Genomic DNA, 20,305 nt, shown 5'->3' with positions numbered 1-20,305 from the left:
CTCAATGTACAGTGTACAGTGCTGTCAGTGTATGTCGACCTCAGTGTACAGTGCTGTCAGTGTATGTCGACCTCAGTGTACAGTGCTGTCAGTGTATGTCGACCTCAGTGTACAGTGTACAGTGCTGTCAGTGTATGTCGACCTCAGTGTACAGTGTACAGTGCTGTCAGTGTATGTCGACCTCAGTGTACAGTGCTGTCAGTGTATGTCGACCTCAGTGTACAGTGTACAGTGCTGTCAGTGTATGTCGACCTCAGTGTACAGTGCTGTCAGTGTATGTCGACCTCAGTGTACAGTGTTGTCAGTGTATGTCGACCTCAGTGTACAGTGTAGAGTGCTGTCAGTGTATGTAGACCTCAGTGTACAGTGCTGTCAGTGTATGTCAACCACAGTGTACAGTGTACAGTGCTGTCAGTGTATGTCGACCTCAGTGTACAGTGCTGTCAGTGTATGTCGACCTCCTGTTTCAAGTCTTCACGTATCAGGGACGGTCAGGTAGCCTAGTGGTTAAAGTGTTGGCTCCTCACGCCGAAGACCCAGGTTCGATTACCGACATGGGTACAATGTGTGAAGCCCATTTCTGGTGTCCCCCGCCATGATATTGCTGGAATATTGCTAAAAGCGGCGTAAAACCATACTCACTCACTCACTCACTCTTCACGTATCAAGAGATTAAAACAATGTCTACAGGCACACATGAGGGAATTGTGTTACCAAGTCTCCTAGTCTCCTAGTCTCCTAGTGTCCTGGTCTCCTAGAACGACCTGTGACCTGGGTTCCTACAGTATCACATAGAATACTTTCTGAAGGAGAACTTTCTCTACTGTGTTGTGTTTTGTCTGTTGATGTTGTAACATTGTTCCTGTTCCAGTGGTGTGGCGGTGTGTGTCCACCATCATCATCTTCCTCTACCTGCTGGACGAAAACACCAGCCTCCTCGTCCTCATCCCGGCCGGCATTGGCTCCATCATCGAGGTATGTTTCACTCACATCTCCTACTTGCCCTGTTGATCAGTATCTTCCAGGCCAGTGTGTGTCATGGGGTCCTAGATTGATTTACATGAGGGTTAGCGTAGTGGTTAAGGTGGTCACTTGTTACGGTGAAGGTCTGGGTTTGATTCCCTACATGGGTACAATGTGAGATGGATGGTGTTGCCCTCAATTATATAGCTGGTGTAAAGTAGGGTCAAATCAGGGTCAAAGGAATCACACGCTTCATGGAAGCTGCCATTTATTCATCTAAAAATAGGATTTGCAAAAAACTTTGAATCAACAGGAATCGGGTTGACAAAAACGGAATTAGAATCAAAGCACTTGAAACACTTTCTCACAGCTGGAATATTGCTAAAAGTGGCATAAAACCATCCTCACTCACTCACTGCCTGCCACTGTTATACAGCTGGAATATTGCTGTCATGGTGACCAGAGTGTCTCCGGCACCCAAGGACCCGTGAAGATCCAGGGTAGAATAGGTCTTCAGCAACCCATGCTTGTCTCCCCGTCAAGATCCGGGGTAGAATAGATCTTCAGCAACCCATGCTTGTCTCCCCATCAAGATCCGGGGTAGAATAGATCTTCAGCAACCCATGCTTGTCTCCCCATCAAGATCCAGGGTAGAATAGGTCTTCAGCAACCCATGCTTGTCTCCCCGTCAAGATCCAGGGTAGAATAGATCTTCAGCAACCCATGCTTGTCTCCCCATCAAGATCCGGGGTAGAATAGATCTTCAGCAATCCATGCTTGTCTCCCCGTCAAGATCCGGGGTAGAATGGGTCTTCAGCAACCCATGCTTGTCTCCCCATCAAGATCCGGGGTAGAATAGATCTTCAGCAACCCATGCTTGTCTCCCCGTCAAGATCCGGGGTAGAATAGGTCTCCAACAACCCATGCTTGTCGTGAAGATCCGGGGTAGAATAGGTCTCCAACAACCCATGCTTGTCGTGAAGATCCGGGGTAGAATAGGTCTCCAACAACCCATGCTTGTCGTGAAGATCCGGGGTAGAATAGGTCTTCAACAACCCATGCTTGTCGTGAAGATCCGGGGTAGAATAGGTCTCCAACAACCCATGCTTGTCGTGAAGATCCAGGGTAGAATAGGTCTCCAACAACCCAGGCTTGTCGTGAAGATCCAGGGTAGAATAGGTCTCCAACAACCAACGCTTGTCGTGAAGATCCAGGGTAGAATAGGTCTCCAACAACCCATGCTTGTCGTGAGAGGCGACTAACTGCATCGGGGGGTCAAGCTCGCTGACTTGGTTGATGCATGTCATCGTATCCCAATCGTGTGGATCGATGCTCATGATGTGGATCACTGGATTGTCTGGTCTAGACTTGATCATTTACAGACCACCATCATATAGCTGGTATATTGCTGATTGTGGTGTTAAACAACAAACAAGCAAACAAATCCTGCACCTAAGGTAGATGATGGGACCACAAACATATAAATACTGGTGCCCAGGTACAGCGCTTATATAGGCTAAACAACATACTTGTCATGGTAGGGCTCTGTGCTGTCAACATACTTGTCATGGTAGGGCTCTGTGCTGTCAACATACTTGTCATGTTAGGGCTCAGTGCTGTCAACGTACTTGTCATGTTAGGGCTCAGTGCTGTCAACATACTTGTCATGGTAGGGCTCTGTGCTGTCAACATACTTGTCATGTTAGGGCTCTGTGCTGTCAACGTACTTGTCATGTTAGGGCTCAGTGCTGTCAACGTACTTGTCATGGTAGGGCTCTGTGCTGTCAACATACTTGTCATGGTAGGGCTCTGTGCTGTCAACATACTTGTCATGTTAGGGCTCTGTGCTGTCAACATACTTGTCATGGTAGGGCTCTGTGCTGTCAACGTACTTGTCATGTTAGGGCTCAGTGCTGTCAACGTACTTGTCATGGTAGGGCTCTGTGCTGTCAACGTACTTGTCACGTTAGGGCTCTGTGCTGTCAACATACTTGTCACGTTAGGGCTCTGTACTGTCAACATACTTGTCACGTTAGGGCTCTGTGCTGTCAACATACTTGTTATGTTAGGGCTCAGTGCTGTCAACGTACTTGTCATGGTAGGGCTCTGTGCTGTCAACATACTTGTCATGGTAGGGCTCTGTGCTGTCAACATACTTGTCACGTTAGGGCTCTGTACTGTCAACATGCTTGTCATGGTAGGGCTCAGTGCTGTCAACATACTTGACATGTTAGGGCTCAGTGCTGTCAACATACTTGTCATGGTAAGGCTCTGTGCTGTCAACGTACTTGTCATGTTAGGGCTCAGTGCTGTCAACATACTTGTCACGTTAGGGCTCAGTACTGTCAACATACTTGTCATGGTAGGGCTCAGTACTGTCAACATACTTGTCATGGTAGGGCTCAGTACTGTCAACATACTTGTCATGGTAGGACTCTGTGCTGTCAACATACTTGTCATGGTAGGACTCAGTACTGTCAACATACTTGTCATGGTAGGACTCTGTGCTGTCAACATACTTGTCATGGTAAGGCTCTGTGCTGTCAACGTACTTGTCATGTTAGGGCTCTGTGCTGTCAACATACTTGTCACGTTAGGGCTCAGTACTGTCAACATACTTGTCATGTTAGGGCTCAGTACTGTCAACATACTTGTCATGGTAGGGCTCAGTACTGTCAACATACTTGTCATGTTAGGGCTCAGTGCTGTCAACATACTTGTCATGGTAGGGCTCAGTGCTGTCAACATACTTGTCACGTTAGGGCTCAGTACTGTCAACGTACTTGTCATGGTAGGGCACTGTGCTGTCAACATACTTGTCATGTTAGGGCTCAGTGCTGTCAACATACTTGTCATGTTAGGGCTCAGTGCTGTCAACATACTTGTCATGGTAGGGCTCTGTGCTGTCAACATACTTGTCATGTTAGGGCTCAGTGCTGTCAACATACTTGTCATGTTAGGGCTCAGTGCTGTCAACATACTTGTCATGTTAGGGTTCTGTGCTGTCAACATACTTGTCATGGTAGGGCTCAGTGCTGTCAACGTACTTGTCATGGTAGGGCTCAGTGCTGTCAACATACTTGTCATGGTAGGGCTCAGTGCTGTCAACATACTTGTCACGTTAGGGCTCAGTGCTGTCAACGTACTTGTCATGGTAGGGCTCAGTGCTGTCAACGTACTTGTCTTGTTAGGGCTCAGTGCTGTCAACATACTTGTCATGGTAGGGCTCTGTGCTGTCATACAATTGTTGGAGTCGTACTTGACGTGATCATGTGACTTGCTTGTTCCACAGATATGGAAAGTTACAAAAGCATTTAAGCTGAAGGTCACCTGGAATGGACTTAAGCCATCATTTGAGGTAAGCATCCATATGTTTTATGAAGTTTGCTTATATTCTATTCATTATTTGTGTGTGATGACAAGACTGTTAACAGTAGTTTGGACATTTGCAGAATTATATGGTGGATAAGAAAGTAAAATCTTCAAATCAAACTTTTTGCAATACTGGCTATGTCCTAAAGTCACTGTTATGGTCAAACTTGAATTTGATTGGCTTTATTTAAAGTTTTGCTTTCACAACTTTGGGATAAATACGAAGTTTTATGAAGATGCGTTATCATGTGCTTGTGTAGAATAACCTTTGTCCATATTGTGGTCCATGTGATTTCCCATGATTCTTAGTCATGTGACACAGGACAAGCTATCCTCTGAAATGGATTCCACTAGGAGGTTGTCAGTAGGCATTGTCGTCTGTCCTGTCATGTGATCTCTGAGTTGAAAGGAAGCTCCAGTAGTGTGATAACGTTCCTCTCTTCGCAGTTTGGGAAGTCATCAGACAAAGAGAAAGAAACACAGCAATTTGATTCCCAGGTATGGTGTGTTCATTGTGTTAATTACATCATGAGTAAATAACATTGTGTTCATAACATCACAGAATAAATAACATTGTGTTAATAACATAATGAATAAATAACATTATGTTCATTACATCACTGAATAAAAAGAATTGTGTTAATAACATCATGAATAAATAACATTGTGTTCATTACATCATGAATAAATAATATTGTGTTCATTACACTCATGAATAAATAACATTGTGTTAATTACATCATGAATAAATTACATTGTGTTAATTACATCATGAATAAATAACATTGTGTTCATTACATCATTGAATAAATAACATTGTGTTAATTACATCATGAATAAATTACATTGTGTTAATTACATCATGAATAAATAACATTGTGTTCATTACATCATTGAATAAATAACATTGTGTTCATTACACTCATAAGTAAATAATATTGTGTTCATTACACCCATGAATAAGTAATATTGTTCCTTACATCAAAGAATAAATAACATTGTGTTCACTACATAATTTAATAAATAACATTGTGTTCACTACATAATTTAATAAATAACATTGTGTTCATTACATCATAAATAGATAACAGAGGTTGCCAAATGACTACCTTGAAAAATATCTTGTGGCGACTAAATTCAGTTGCTTCACATACGTAGACACAAATATGAATAATTTGATTGACATTTGCGACACCATTTTCTCAATCGCCAGTGTTTTCACGGTCGCAATGGAATGCATATACCTTACTCATCGTCTGTTTCATCAACATTCCCATAGCTCAATGCAGCTTTACAAGGGATTCGGTTACGTAAACTCTTTCAACTGCGTAGACCGGTACACCGGCCAAGAATCCTCGAGTCCCCAGACACTGTAGGCCGGTAGACCTGCCAAGCCATAGTCACGTCAAAATAGGATATAATTTGATGAACCTATTCATTTATTTATTAAATCTAACACATTTCTCAATGTTTGAAATACATATTCCATTTCAATTTATAATTTTTTATCTATAGATTAAAAAATTATTCACTATTTCCCGCAATGTTGATTAGCTGCCTTAGGTCACATGCTCAAACTTGACCAATCACTAATCTTGAAGCAGATTTCAGCTATAAAGCATCATTAGAAACAGTATTGTAACAGATAAGAAAAAAACTCCAGGTGATGTTACGACCGTGTAGATGAAAAAACAAGCTTTCTAGCGGTGTGTCATATGATAGTCTTCATGTTATTCATAAGAAGTTTAGAAAACGGAGGTATTTCTTCATCTTACTGAGCGCCTTTTGCGGGAAATAAATTATTTCATGTTGCTAATTTGAGAAAAGAGTGCACCTGGAACAATATTCATGGCATAATGAAATTGTAACACCATGTACAATACCGGTATTCGCTTTTAATGTCTTATCACTTTGAATATATTTGGTTACGATCACACATTGTCGAAAACCTATAGAAATCTGTTAATGACAACGAAAAGAACAGCAGATCGTGGAAACGTGTGCTAATAATAACTGTACTGGCGAATATTTCCTCCTAAAGTCGACAATGAACAGAAATACATAATTATAATGTTATTACTATTTTATTTTAGTTGACAATGTTCATTGGATAAGCAAGGATATGCCTATGTCATCTACTAAAATAAAGTGCATCATTCGAGGCACAAATAACAAAAACCAAGTAAACTAATATACAATTTCAAGCCTAGTGCTATGACTTGTACATTTTATAATAGTTATTTGATAAAAGATAATTTCAAATGTTTTTGTCTACCTAAAATTTTGGCTTGTCTTGTTGATTATACCACTGGCTACCTGGAAAAACATTGTGTTCATTACATCATTGAATAAATAACATTGTGAACATTACATCATTATCAAATAAGTAACTGTGTTAATGACATGATTATTGAATAAATAACAGGTTTGTAGGATAGAAACACTTTTTCACTCAAACTGATGGAAATCTAAAGTTGAAGTCAAAGAGCTTGAATTTACTTTAGAAATGAATTTGTGATAATACTGTTTAAAGTTCTTATAGACAGATCATGTGTCATGGATAACTCAAGTAAAGTAAATAACTTGTACAGTCATAACTGAACATTAGACTGAAGGTGCTGTTTGCTAGTTTCTGGTGTACATTGTGGAAATGATGAACTGTTGTGTGTGTTCCAGGCTATGAAGTACTTGTCCTACGTCCTGTATCCGCTGTGTATAGCAGGGGCTGGCTACTCTCTGTTCTACGTGCAACATAAAAGGTGGGTGCCGTAGCAAGGTGAATACTTCACACATCGGTCGACAAAATTAGTGGAAAATCTTTTCAAAATTTACGCATTAGCTTCTCTTATTCTTGATCCTGATTGGTCAAGGTCTGTTTTGTTCAAGGCTTGTTGTATGTTCAAGTGACCTTGTGTTCAAGGAACTCTGTTGTATGTTCAAGTGACCTTGTGTTCAAGGGACTCTGTTGTATTTTCAAGGAATGCTGCTGTATGTTCAAGGCTTGTCATATGTTCAAGGGACTCTGTTGTATGTTCAAGAGACTCTGTTGTGTTCAAGGGACCCTGTTGTGTCTTCAAGGGATGCATTGTATGTTCAAGGCTTGTATGTAAAAGGGAGTCTGTTGTATGTTCAAGGGAGTCTGTTGTGTTCAAGGGACTCTGTTGTGTTCAAGGGACCCTGTTGTGTCTTCAAGGGATGCATTGTATGTTCAAGGCTTGTATGTAAAAGGAAGTCTGTTGTTAGTTCAAGGGAGCCTGTTGTTAGTTCAAGGGACCCTGTTGTGTCTTCAAGGGATGCATTGTATGTTCAAGGCTTGTATGTAAAAGGAAGTCTGTTGTTAGTTCAAGGGAGCCTGTTGTTAGTTCAAGGGACCCTGTTGTGTCTTCAAGGGATGCATTGTATGTTCAAGGCTTGTATGTAAAAGGAAGTCTGTTGTATGTTCAAAGGACACTGTTGTTTGTTCAAGGGAATCTGTTGTATGTTTAAGGGACTATATTGTATGTTCAAGCGAGTCTGTTTGTTCAAGCAAGTCTGTTGTATGTTTAAGCAAGTCTGTTGTAAGTTCAAGGGAGCCTGTGGCTTGTTCAAGGGAGTCTGTTGTATGTTCAAGGGACTCTGTTGTATGTTCAAGGGAGTCTGTTGCTTGTTCAAGGGACTCTGTTGTATGTTCAAGGGACTCTGTTGCTTGTTCAAGGGAGTCTGTTGCTTTTTCAAAGGACGCTTTTGTATGTTCAAGGGAGTCTGTTGTTTGTTCAAGGGAGTCTGTTGTATGTTCAAGGGAGTCTGTTGTATGTTCAAGGGAGTCTGTTGTATGTTCAAGGAGTCTGTTGCATGTTCAAGGGAGTCTGTTGCTTGTTTAAGGGAGTCTGTTGCATGTTAAAGGGAGTCTGTTGTATGTTCAAGGGACTCTGTTGCTTGTTCAAGGGAGTCTGTTGCCTTCAAGGATCTCTGTTGTATGTTCAAGGGAGTCTGTTGCTTGTTCAAGGGAGTCTGTTGTATGTTCAAGGTACTCTGTTGCTTGTTCAAGGGAGTCTGTTGTATGTTCATGGGACTCTGTTGTATGTTCAAGGGAATTTGTTGTGTTCAAGGGAGCCTGTTGCCTTCAAGGATCTCTGTTGTATGTTCAAGGGACTAATTTCACACCTTTTGTCCAGCAATTATCACTTCTGTCAGTGGCATGTATAAGTTGGTATGATGAGCAAGGGAGAGAGTTCCATGGATGTACAACTTCTTGTTACTATGAACACAACATTATCACACAGGAACTCGATGAAAGCATGTATAGCATAATATATTCATATAGAAAAAAATTCACACCCCTCTATATACATATAGACAAGTGGTGACACCCGCCATCTTGGTTCTTATTCAAGATTTCGCACTCGGTCGATTGAAATTTGAATGTCACTTATTTCAACCTATTGGAACTTGCTAAACAAACCATAGGCTACACAATTGTGTTCATCTGTGGTCACCTCACCTCGTATTTATTTTAAAACAACCATCAAATCTCAACCATAAGCTTCGCCGCCGAGGTAAACAAGAAAAAGGTGGCCGGAAATTACGGCGCTACTCAGGCTTGAACTCGCCAAACGTTTCTGACTGGCTAAAATATATAATAGTGGATCTCAATATTAGCACACAGTGAAGGGAGGGAAATTCAAAACCGTCAAAGGTAAGCCTGCTTGCACAATGTTGGGGTTGACAAGGAAATCTACAGCATAATTAAACATTTTGAAGCAGATTATCATTGACGGTCTTGAATTTCCCTCCCCTCACTGTGCTGATATTATGATACACATTTTAACCAGTAGGTTATAATAAGTGACATTCATATTTCATGCGATATGGAGCTGTGATTGGAACCAAGTGTGAAATCTTAAATAAGAACCAGGATGGCGGGTGTCACTCCTTGTCTATGTATATAGAGGGGTGTGAATGTTTTCTCTACGAATATATTATGCTTTACACGCTATCATCGAGTTCCCGTGCATTACCACACATGTTGGATGAAGAAAGATTCAGTAGAGACTTGTGAAATATGGAAATGATGGTTCTGACGACAAGCTTTGTCATCAGAAACAGGCCCACTTCATACAAGTCTCTCCTGCAGCTCTGTATCTGACAGACGGATGGATGTTCACAGATTCTGATGTTTATGATGTTGTTATTTTCAGCTGGTATTCCTGGTGTATACACAGTTCTGTTAATGGTAAGTGCCAACCTTTATCGTCACCATTCATGCCTGCTGCACCCAGTCAGCCTGAGTAATGTTAGAGGCAGCCTGTCTAATGGTAGAGGCAGCCTGTCTAATGGTAGAGGCAGCCTGTGTAATGGTAGAGGCAGCCTGTCTAATGGTAGAGGCAGCCTGTGTAATGGTAGAGGCAGCCTGTGTAATGGTAGAGGCAGCCTGAGTAATGGTAGAGGCAGCCTGTGTAATGGTAGAGGCAGCCTGTGTAATGGTAGAGGCAGCCTGTGTAATGGTACTGTGTAATGGTAGAGGCAGCCTGTGTAATGGTAGAGACAGCCTGTGTAATGGTAGAGACAGCCTGTCTAATGGTAGAGGCAGCCTGTGTAATGGTAGAGGCAGCCTGTGTAATGGTAGAGGCAGCCTGTGTATTGGTAGAGGCAGCCTGTGTAATGGTAGAGGCAGCCTTAGTAATGGTAGAGGCAGCCTGTGTAATGGTAGAGGCAGCCTGTGTAATGGTAGAGGCAGCCTGTGTAATGGTAGAGGCAGCCTGTGTAATGGTAGAGGCAGCCTTAGTAATGGTAGAGGCAGCCTGTGTAATGGTAGAGGCAGTCTGTGTAATGGTAGAGGCAGCCTGTGTAGTGGTAGAGGCAGCCTGTGTATTGGTAGAGGCAGCCTGTGTAATGGTAGAGGGAGCCTATGTAATAGTAGAGGCAGCCTTAGTAATGGTAGAGGCAGCCTGTGTAATGGTAGAGGCAGCCTGTGTAATGTGAGTAATGGTAGAGGCAGCCTGTGTAATGGTAGAGGCAGCCTATGTAATGGTAGAGGCAACCTTTCTAATGGTAGAGGCAGCCTTAGTAATGGTAGAGGCAGCCTGTGTAATGGAAGGGGCAACCTGTGTAATGTGAATAATTGTAGAGGCAGCCTTAGTAATGGTAGAGGCAGCCTTAGTAATGGTAGAGGCAGCCTGTGTAATGGTAGAGGCAGCCTTAGTAATGGTAGAGGCAGCCTAAGTAATGGTAGAGGCAGCCTGTGTAATGGTAGAGGCAGCCTGAGTAATGGTAGAGGCAGCCTGTGTAATGGTAGAGGCAGCCTGTCTAATGGTAGAGGCAGCCTGTGTATTGGTAGAGGCAGCCTGTGTAATGGTAGAGGCAGTCTGTGTAATGGTAGAGGCAGCCTTAGTAATGGTAGAGGCAGCCTGTGTAATGGTAGAGGCAGCCTGTGTATTGGTAGAGGCAGCCTGTGTAATGGTAGAAGCAGCCTGTGTAATTGTAGAGGCAGCCTGTGTAATGGTATAGGCAGTCTGAGTAATGGTAGAGGCAGTCTGTGTAATGGTAGAGACAGCCTGTGTAATGGTAGAGGCAACCTGTGTATTGGTAGAGGCAGCCTGTGTAATGGTAGAGGCAGCCTTAGTAATGGTAGAGGCAGCCTTAGTAATGGTAGAGGCAGCCTGTGTAATGGTAGAGGCAGCCTGTGTAATGGTAGAGGCAGCCTGTGTAATAGTAGAGGTAGCCTTAGTAATGGTAGAGGCAGCCTGTGTAATGGTAGAGGCAGTCTGTGTAATGGTAGAGGCAGCCTGTGTAGTGGTAGAGGCAGCCTGTGTAATGGTAGAGGCAGCCTGTCTAATGGTAGAGGCAGCCTGTGTAATGGTAGAGGCAGCCTGTGTAATGGTAGAGGCAGCCTGTGTAGTGGTAGAGGCAGCCTGTGTAATGGTAGAGGCAGCCTGTGTAGTGGTAGAGGCAGCCTGTGTAATGGTAGAGGCAGCCTGTGTAATGGTAGAGGCAGCCTGTGTAGTGGTAGAGGCAGCCTGTGTAATGGTAGAGGCAGCCTGTGTAGTGGTAGAGGCAGCCTGTGTAATGGTATAGGCAGCCTGTGTAATAGTAGAGGCAGCCTGAGGCCTGACAATGTAGACTTTGTTGTCCTCCTTCTTGTCTTTTTGGTAGCAGTACATTACTCTAAACTTAATTTTGCAGAAATATCAATATCATTGATCACTCTGTGTCATTGGTCCCTCCACTGAGCATGTGCTGCAAGTTTCTAAAAAGGAAGACTATATGACAACATCATTTCAACAAATAGTTTGTTCTAATATAGTGTTGTATATTGATCGACAATCTCATTTCAATCGGATCTTTTACTCTGATATGATGCCTCTTTGCATGAAGATCTGAAGACACCTCTGTTGGAGGTCATGTCAGGTGAACTTTCCAACCAGCCAATCAGCATGGAAACTTCTACATTCTCAGTATGTGTGAGCAACCATTCCTACCAGCATGGTTGATTTGTGTATCTTAAGTGAACTAAACCGACCTACTCTAAATGTAGAGGAAGACCACGTTATGATAGTGTTGTAGAAATGTCATACAGCGTCTCTCTCCAAGCACTGTGCCATCTTCACCAAAACAGGAATACCATGGAAGGAATATTACTGTCTTCATTTTTTTCTGTAGTACAAATCAAGATCTCTGTATTGAGGTGGTAGAGAAATAGGACTGAATAGTTTTTGAAAAGCTGACATGTGATTGGTCCGAGAACCCAGTGACAATCCACACATCCGTCAATTAGGCTGAATGGTCAACGTTCACTCAGGGTTCACCTCACACAGCCTTATCTCACACCACCTCACCGATCACACCTCACACAACCTCACCTCACCGATCTCAACTCACACCTCACCTCATATGACCTCACCTCACACAACCTCACCTCACCCACATGACCTCACCTCACATGACCTCACCTCACACAAACTCACCTCACATGACCTCACCTCACCCACATGACCTCACCTCACACCACCTCACCTCACACGACCTCACCTCACATGACCACACCTCATATGACCTCACCACGCACAACCTCACCACACGTGACCACACCTCACATGACCTCACCTCACCCACATGACCTCACCTCACACCACCTCACCTCACATGACCTCACCACACATGACCACACCTCATATGACCTCACCTCACCCACATGACCTCACCTCACACGACCTCACCTCACACGACTTCACCTCATATGACCTCACCACGCACAACCTCACCACATGACCTCACCTCATACGACCTCACCTCATATGACCTCACCACGCACAACCTCACCACACATGACCTCACCTCACACGACTTCACCTCATACGACCTAACCATGCACAACCTCACCACATATGACCTCACCTCATACGACCTCACCTCATATGACCTCACCACGCACAACCTCACCACACATGACCTCACCTCACACGACTTCACCTCATACGACCTAACCATGCACAACCTCACCACATATGACCTCACCTCATACGACCTCACCTCATATGACCTCACCACGCACAACCTCACCACACATGACCTCACCTCACACGACCTCACCTCATACGACCTCACCACGCACAACCTCACCTCACATGACCCAGGGGTAGAAACTAACATTTTTAGCCTACTAGACCCTATAATAATAACGTATAGCAAAATCCTTAAAAATGGCAAATGTCTACTAGTCTTTATGATACCTTAACTATTAGCCAGTTTGGCAAGGACTACAAGACTAGTGCCAATTTCTAAAGCTGAACTGACCTCACCTCACATGACCTCACCACACGTGACCTTACATCACATGATCTCACCAGACATGACCTTACCACACCCAGCCTCCCCACACATGACCTCACCACACATGACCTCACTGCACATGACCTCACTGCACATGACCTCACCACACATGACCTCACCACACATGACCTCACCACACATGACCTCACCGCACATGACCTCACTGCACATGACCTCACCACACATGACCTCACCACACATGACCTCACCACATATGACCTCAACACACATGACCTCACTGCACATGACCTCACCACACATGACCTCACCACACATGACCTCACCACACATGACCTCACCGCACATGATCTCACCACACATGACCTCAGCACGCATGACCTTACCTCAAATGATCTCACCAGACATGACCTTACCACACCCGGCCTTCCCACACATGACCTCACCACACATGACCTCACCACACACCTCACCTCACCTCACACAACCTCACCTATGGAGGTATTGTGTTGGAGTAAAAGTTTTGATTGTAATGAGATTGTATTGAGCGATATCAGTCATGCCAAATGAAATTATTGATTGTGATGTAATGCTCTCTTGTTCATCAAGAACTCAATTGTTTTTTCAGTTGAGATATTTCTGTGTTTCTGTTTTACAGGGGTGTATGCATTTGGCTTCATCTTCATGTTACCACAGTTGTTTGTTAATTATAAGGTGAGTTCAATACTTGTACGTACCGGGGCCCCGGGCAGATTGACAGTAAACCCCCGGGCAGACCAGCAGTAAACCCCCGGGTCACTGGTTTGTTAATTATAAGGTGAGTTCAATACTGGAACATACCGGGGCCCCGGGCAGATCGACAGTAAACCCCCGGGCAGACCAGCAGTAAAGCCCTGGGTCACTTGTTTGCAGGACAGTAACTATTGTGGGTATGTTGTATTGTTAACTATCTTGGTGGCAGTACACCTAGTCTATCATATTGCAGTGTAAAGTGTGGATGTATTCTTATCTGTTACCATTCACTGATGTCAGCACAGTATTTATGTATATTTGTGTCATCATTCACTGATGTCAGCACAGTATTTACGTGTATTTGTGTCATCATTCACTGATGTCAGCACAGTATTTACGTGTATTTGTGTCATCATTCACTGATGTCAGCACAGTATTTACGTGTATTTGTGTCATCATTCACTGATGTCAGCACAGTATTTACGTGTATTTGTGTCATCATTCACTGATGTCAGCACAGTATTTATGTATATTTGTGTCATCATTCACTGATGTCAGCACAGTATTTATGTATATTTGTGTCATCATTCACTGATGTCAGCACAGTATTTATGTATATTTGTGTCATCATTCACTGATGCCAGCACAGTATTTATGTATATTTGTGTCATCATTCACTGATGTCAGCACAGTATTTATGTATATTTGTGTCATCATTCACTGATGTCAGCACAGTATTCACATGTATTTGTGTAATCATTCATCAAGTATTTAAGTAGACATTATAAACTGTTTTTTCTGTTTTCAGCTAAAATCGGTAGCTCATCTTCCCTGGAGGGCTTTCATGTACAAAGTAAGTACCGTTGTCAAGTACCGTTGTCAAGTACCGTTGTCAAGTACCATTGTCAAGTGCTGTTTCAATCTCTTAAAATAGTGAGTGAGTGAGTATGGTTTTACGCCGCTGTTAACAATATTCCATCAATATCACAGCAGGGGACACCAGAAATGGGCTTCCCTTATTGTACCCATGTCGGGAATCAGTGTGACAAGCGAACGCTTTACCACTACATAAACTCTATAATGATGATATGTATTTAATGAAATAAACAATAAATTATATTTTGTATTTGCAATGACACCTCCAACCCCATGACAGAAATGAACGACAACCTGACCTCCTGACCTCACTCCCTGGAGATTTTCAACATGATAATTTGGTCTGTTTTGTAGGCATTCAACACATTTATTGATGATGTATTTGCCTTCATCATCACCATGCCAACTGCTCACAGACTTGCCTGTTTCCGTGATGATGTGGTGTTCTTGATCTACTTATACCAAAGATGGTTTGTATATATTTGTTAGTGCTTGAGTGTTTTGTGTGTAACAAAAATATTTTGCCAGTTCTTGAAAATGACATGTTTTTGGCTATAGACAGTCATACAAGGTCGGTTATTGTCATAATTGCTTGATCTACTTGTGTAAACAACCTGACTTCACTTGACACGGAACATGGCACTAGATCTAGCCTCCATCACATTGTTTATTCAGAGCTTCAGATCATTGTGTCCAGCCATGTGCTGTTGACCTGACATGACAATATTCTCCAGTATGTGTATTTTCTGAGATGGACACACACTTTTCTGCCTCCATTTCCTGACTTCCGTTATTTACAGGCTGTACCCTGTGGACAAGACCCGGGTCAACGAGTTCGGCCAGTCCTTCGAGCAGGAAGACAAAGCCAAGAAGACAAACTGAGGGCATCGTGGAGAAAGCTGGCATGTTTATCCCGACTGATCACACTGGGCCCTATTTACTTCTACTGAAAATCTCATGAGAATATCAAAGTGTCTATTCAGATTTGAAAATATAGAAAAATATTAGGCTTAAAAAAATAAAAGAATTGGCTCTCAGGCAATGTTTTGTGAAAATATAGTCTGGGTGATTGGTGTCATTTTTGTTGTTGTTCAAACTGGTATGTAACCAAATAAACAGTTGTGTAACCAGATAAACCATTGTGTACAATCAGCTTTTGGAAAGGGCCCCCCCTATATCAATGTATTCCTTGATGAGTAAAATACTGCAATACAGTATTTGACTACGTTGGACTTGGAATATTTAAGGATTTTTTTATATTGTTTTAAAAATGGAAATGAAAATGAAACGTGTGGAGAACTTTATGATGATGCGGGCGGTGCCTGAGAACCAAAACTATTTTTTTAGCCTTACTTTCCAAAGCTGTTTAATATATGTAATCAGTGGAGTGGAGAAAACGATAGTTGTTACAGAATATGTGAATGATAGTTGTGTGTCCAGGACAAAAGGGTGTGTCCAGGCATCTGAGGTGGCAGTTTGTTGTGCAGTGTTGCGTCTCAGTCAGGACAGACTCTAGATTCCTGTACCCGTCAAGGTCGGAGACACAGGAGGTCACGATGGCCGCCCTCAGCAAAAAATCACAGCTATGGACTTTCAAGGGGAACATTTATTATTTAGAAATACTTCATTATCAACTGATGGTTTTATATGCGAGGTAGATGTGATGCAAGTCGGTCCTGTCAGCCTTTAGAGGGCTGCGCGTGCCTGGTATGTAGTCAACACAATCAGGTTGTAAATAGTTCATCATCTTTCCAGTTTCCATGTCTTGTTTCCAGCATCAGCTGTCTGTGTTTATGTCTCTCAACTCCTGGAGGTTCTGAATGACTGACCCACTCAAACTACAAAGACTTTATGTCAATCAGCTACCACAGCTGTCTGTGTTTATGTGTCTCTCATCTCCTGGAGGTTCTGAATGACCGACCCACTCAAACTACAAAGATTTTATGTCAATCAGCTACCACCCACCTCAACATTCACCATCTCGAGGTGCGAAACATTTAACATATGTTTTCGTTTTTTATACAATATTTTCCTCAGTAGGACAAAAATAGGATCCCCTGCCTGTGTTTTCAGCACTTTCAACCTCTCCGTAGTCTAAGGCGCCATGATTCAGTGTGCAGAGTTGCGTCACTTGGGCACGCCAGAAATCTATGATTTTGGGTTTGAATCCTAGTTCGCCTCGATTATGTTTCTAGGTTTGTCAGCACCATACCCGTGCTCATGGGTTTCATCAAAGTGGTAAAAGTCTAAGACCTGCATCACTTCGGGCTTTCCTCCCACACTAAGCTGACACACTGCGATATAACTGGAATACTGTTAAAAGCGGCGTTAAACCCAACTCACTCACCCACTCTTCCTGGAACTAAGCTTCAGAGACATGAGCACTGACGAGCACTGCACTGGGGGCACAATCTTGGTGCGCTCAGATCTGGTGCCACAGACAATGTATCACTTGTATTGTCAATTAATTAATCAAAAAATGGGCGTGGAGATGAGAAAACACAAAACATATTTTAAATAAGAATGTCCTTTAAGAATGTTGATTGTTTCTAGTAACTGTATTAATGTGTGAATATCTTCAGGAATTGGCGTATTAGGCTTGAAATCCAGCTTGACATGTTAATGTCGGCCATGGTTTGTGTGGCATTGGAATTTGTTCATGTTTCGGCCTTCTATAAATTAGTCTTAACACCAGCAAAACCGAGTCAGACTATTTCAGGTTTGTTTTTTTATTCTGTATGATGTTGATTGCCCTGACTATCTGGAGTCCTCAGAGGAGACAACACAGGAATCCTCTACACACCGTGAGGGTGTGGGGCAGTAGGGCAGTGGGGTAGCCTAATGGTTGATGGCCCGAGTTCCCGACATGGGTACAATGTGTGAAGCCCATTTCTGGTGTCTCCTGCCGCGATGTTGCTGGAACAATGCTAAAAGCGGCGTAAAACCATACTCACTCACTCACTCTCTGGCGTTCCTCACACACATGCAACTTAGTGTAAACAGAAGCTCCTGACACCACCACATACACTGTAACATTGTAGCATATGGATGAAACTTACCCTGTGTGGAGCTTTCTGTATTAGGTGACGGTTGGTCAGGCTTTCTGACTTGATTGATGCATGTCATTATATCCCAATTGCGTGGATTGATGCTCATAATGTCAATCACTGGATTGTCTGGTCAAGACTCGATTATTAATAGACCACCTTCATACAGCTGGAATATTGCTGACTGCGGCGTTAAACCACGAACAATGACTAGCTGGTTGGTCAAGTGTGCTGTACTCTGTCCATCCCAAGTGTCATGGGTGGCTTAGTCAGGCTCATTGATTGGTCTTCAGTAACAGTGGGTTGAGCACTTCAAAGTATGCAGGTCATGTGGTGTACAACCTTATAAAAGGGAATATGCTCCAATAGTCCTGTTTTTTTGTTATGCTGTACATAGGAACAGTACTCCTCTACGTAGTCATGTCTCTACTGTCTGCACAGTATGAGTGTCAGCTGAAAAAAACCCAATTCCTCACACTAGATTGCAGAGACAAGACATAATAAAGGTGATGCACCACATAGACATCCAGGTACCAGTCTTTGTGAAAAGGTTTCTCTGCAGCATTGGGCATGGTGCTTGGACTTTGATCTCTGGCTAAGATATTTGTCACATATACTAATGTTACTATTGTTTAAACTTAACTTATGTATACTTGGACCTTGTGCGAGTGAACCACACACACTTTGAGCCAAGGCCAGACTTTTTGGGGGGATTGGTATAATTGGCCCCAAACTTCAGGTCACTAGGTCAAAGATTATAAAGAAATAAATATATAATCTCAAATATATTGGTTTAATTTCTTGTTGTGAATTGTCATATTTTGTAGTGTTTTGAACTTTTAAAGATATATGTGAAACAGGCTGTATTATATTATTGTATTGTAAATGATTTAGGTGTGTTGATAGTGGCAGTAAATGAGTGGGGATTTTTAACACTCTACTTGTTTGATGTCGGCAAAATAAGGAAAACACTGCGTGTCATTTATTTAATTTTTTTCACATTTCAATTTTTAGGAGTCAGCAGATTAAACCAAGTTTTACAAAATTTCTAGCCTAAGGTGATCGTGGGTTCAAAATCTTGGTTTGCCCAAATATGTTTCTAGGTTTATCCGTGATCGTGGGTTTCACCCAAGTGGTAACATCTGAAACCTGCATCACTTCGGGCTTTCATTCCACATTAAGACACCCAGTGATATAAGTGGAATACTGTACAATGCGGCGTTTAAACCAAGCAACTCACTGTAAGACCATGACATTGTACACGTACAGCATACATACTGTTGATACAACTGCATATAATTCCATAATTATTTTTGTTTTATTTGTTCATAGACAATCTTTTGTTTAGTGCTTACCGCTTATAATTCCATAATTATGTTTGTGTTTTCATGTTATATGTTGAGAGACAATCTTTTGTTTACAGTAAAACCTTGTTAAGCTCTCTATCTTTATTATTTACTTCAAACAATTTCTCATTTAAAGGTAAAACAACAAATGTGAAAATAATTAGCAATGAGTTTGATGAAGGACCTAAGGTAGTACTTCTTGCTGTGCAGACACTCTTGGATCCAGTTTCCGTCAGATTAGACTCAAATGTATATAAGGTATTTTACCAAATGTTTACATTCTCTGATACAATGCCCATGACACAGGAAGTCATCTGTCGACACATTACATGTATCAAACTAACGCAATCCGTCAATGATCAGACAACAGGCATGTCGTCAATGTGAAGTATGGTAAACAAACATGTTTATGTCAGTTCTTTTAGTAAACAGTCACCCTATCTGTTTGTTTCCTCGACAGAGGAGTCTGTGTTGAAGATTTGGAATATTGTCTCTATTTTGAATCTTAGTGTAAGACATTTACCAGAAAGCAATTTATTTTTATCAATGTCTTGACTTTCATGCCTGAGATGAAATAATGACAAGAGATAACGTTGATCATATACAAGTATGTACATCAATTATTATCACAAGCATGTTGGAGAACATTACATTTTCTACAACTGACATATTGATCATGGTGATGGTCGGAGGGTATTGTAGGAGTGGCGGTGTACATATGTGGTGGTGACTTCAGATCAACAAGGGACATTTATTTTACTTTCAACTTCCATTATAATATTACTGTAGATTGTTTTGTACCTTGATATAAATGGTATTGAACTCAGACCTTGTTGATTTTACCTGATTCTTCCGTGGACGAATACTACGGTGAGTGAGAGACTTGTTTTTTCACTGATTGAAACTCTGTGTCATCTCTTTAATTCAAACTGTGACCAGATCCTGACATTGCACCACATCATACCACTGGATCATCAAGCTAGTGAAAGGGAGGGGGGAGAAGAAGAATTATTTCTTAATGCTTCATCAGCAGTCACTGTCACAGACAAAGAAATGGCTTCACATCAATGTCAGGAATCTGATCACATAAGATTAAGTGCATAGGTATATCGTAATGTTTCAAGCAAGGGTTTACTCATTTCTGTCCAAGTTGATGTAGGTAGTGGAGACTTACTCCTTTGTGAAACCCACAAGCACAGGTGT

General features: G+C 42.2%; 1 protein-coding gene across 1 annotated transcript in view; it reads left to right on the top strand.

Annotated features, from left to right (window-relative positions):
- LOC139453950 (lipid scramblase CLPTM1L-like) overlaps positions 1 to 19,928 on the top strand; it is a 31,135-nt gene extending 11,207 nt beyond the window's left edge. Inside the window, exons 10-18 of the mRNA XM_071235393.1 lie at positions 872 to 975; positions 4,256 to 4,321; positions 4,783 to 4,833; positions 7,012 to 7,094; positions 9,513 to 9,547; positions 13,760 to 13,815; positions 14,642 to 14,686; positions 15,064 to 15,179; positions 15,510 to 19,928. Coding sequence (XP_071091494.1) covers positions 872 to 975; positions 4,256 to 4,321; positions 4,783 to 4,833; positions 7,012 to 7,094; positions 9,513 to 9,547; positions 13,760 to 13,815; positions 14,642 to 14,686; positions 15,064 to 15,179; positions 15,510 to 15,591 — 638 coding nt within the window. The 3' untranslated portion in view covers positions 15,592 to 19,928. The remainder of the gene's footprint in view (positions 1 to 871; positions 976 to 4,255; positions 4,322 to 4,782; positions 4,834 to 7,011; positions 7,095 to 9,512; positions 9,548 to 13,759; positions 13,816 to 14,641; positions 14,687 to 15,063; positions 15,180 to 15,509) is intronic.
- The last annotated feature ends 377 nt before the right edge of the window (positions 19,929 to 20,305 follow it).

This window comes from Haliotis cracherodii, unplaced genomic scaffold (assembly GCF_022045235.1).
Source record: "Haliotis cracherodii isolate W230 unplaced genomic scaffold, xgHalCrac1.p SCAF_10, whole genome shotgun sequence".
Lineage (NCBI taxonomy): Eukaryota > Metazoa > Mollusca > Gastropoda > Lepetellida > Haliotidae > Haliotis > Haliotis cracherodii.
Note: the sequence above shows the minus strand (reverse complement) of the source record. Positions and strands in the feature narration are given on the sequence as shown.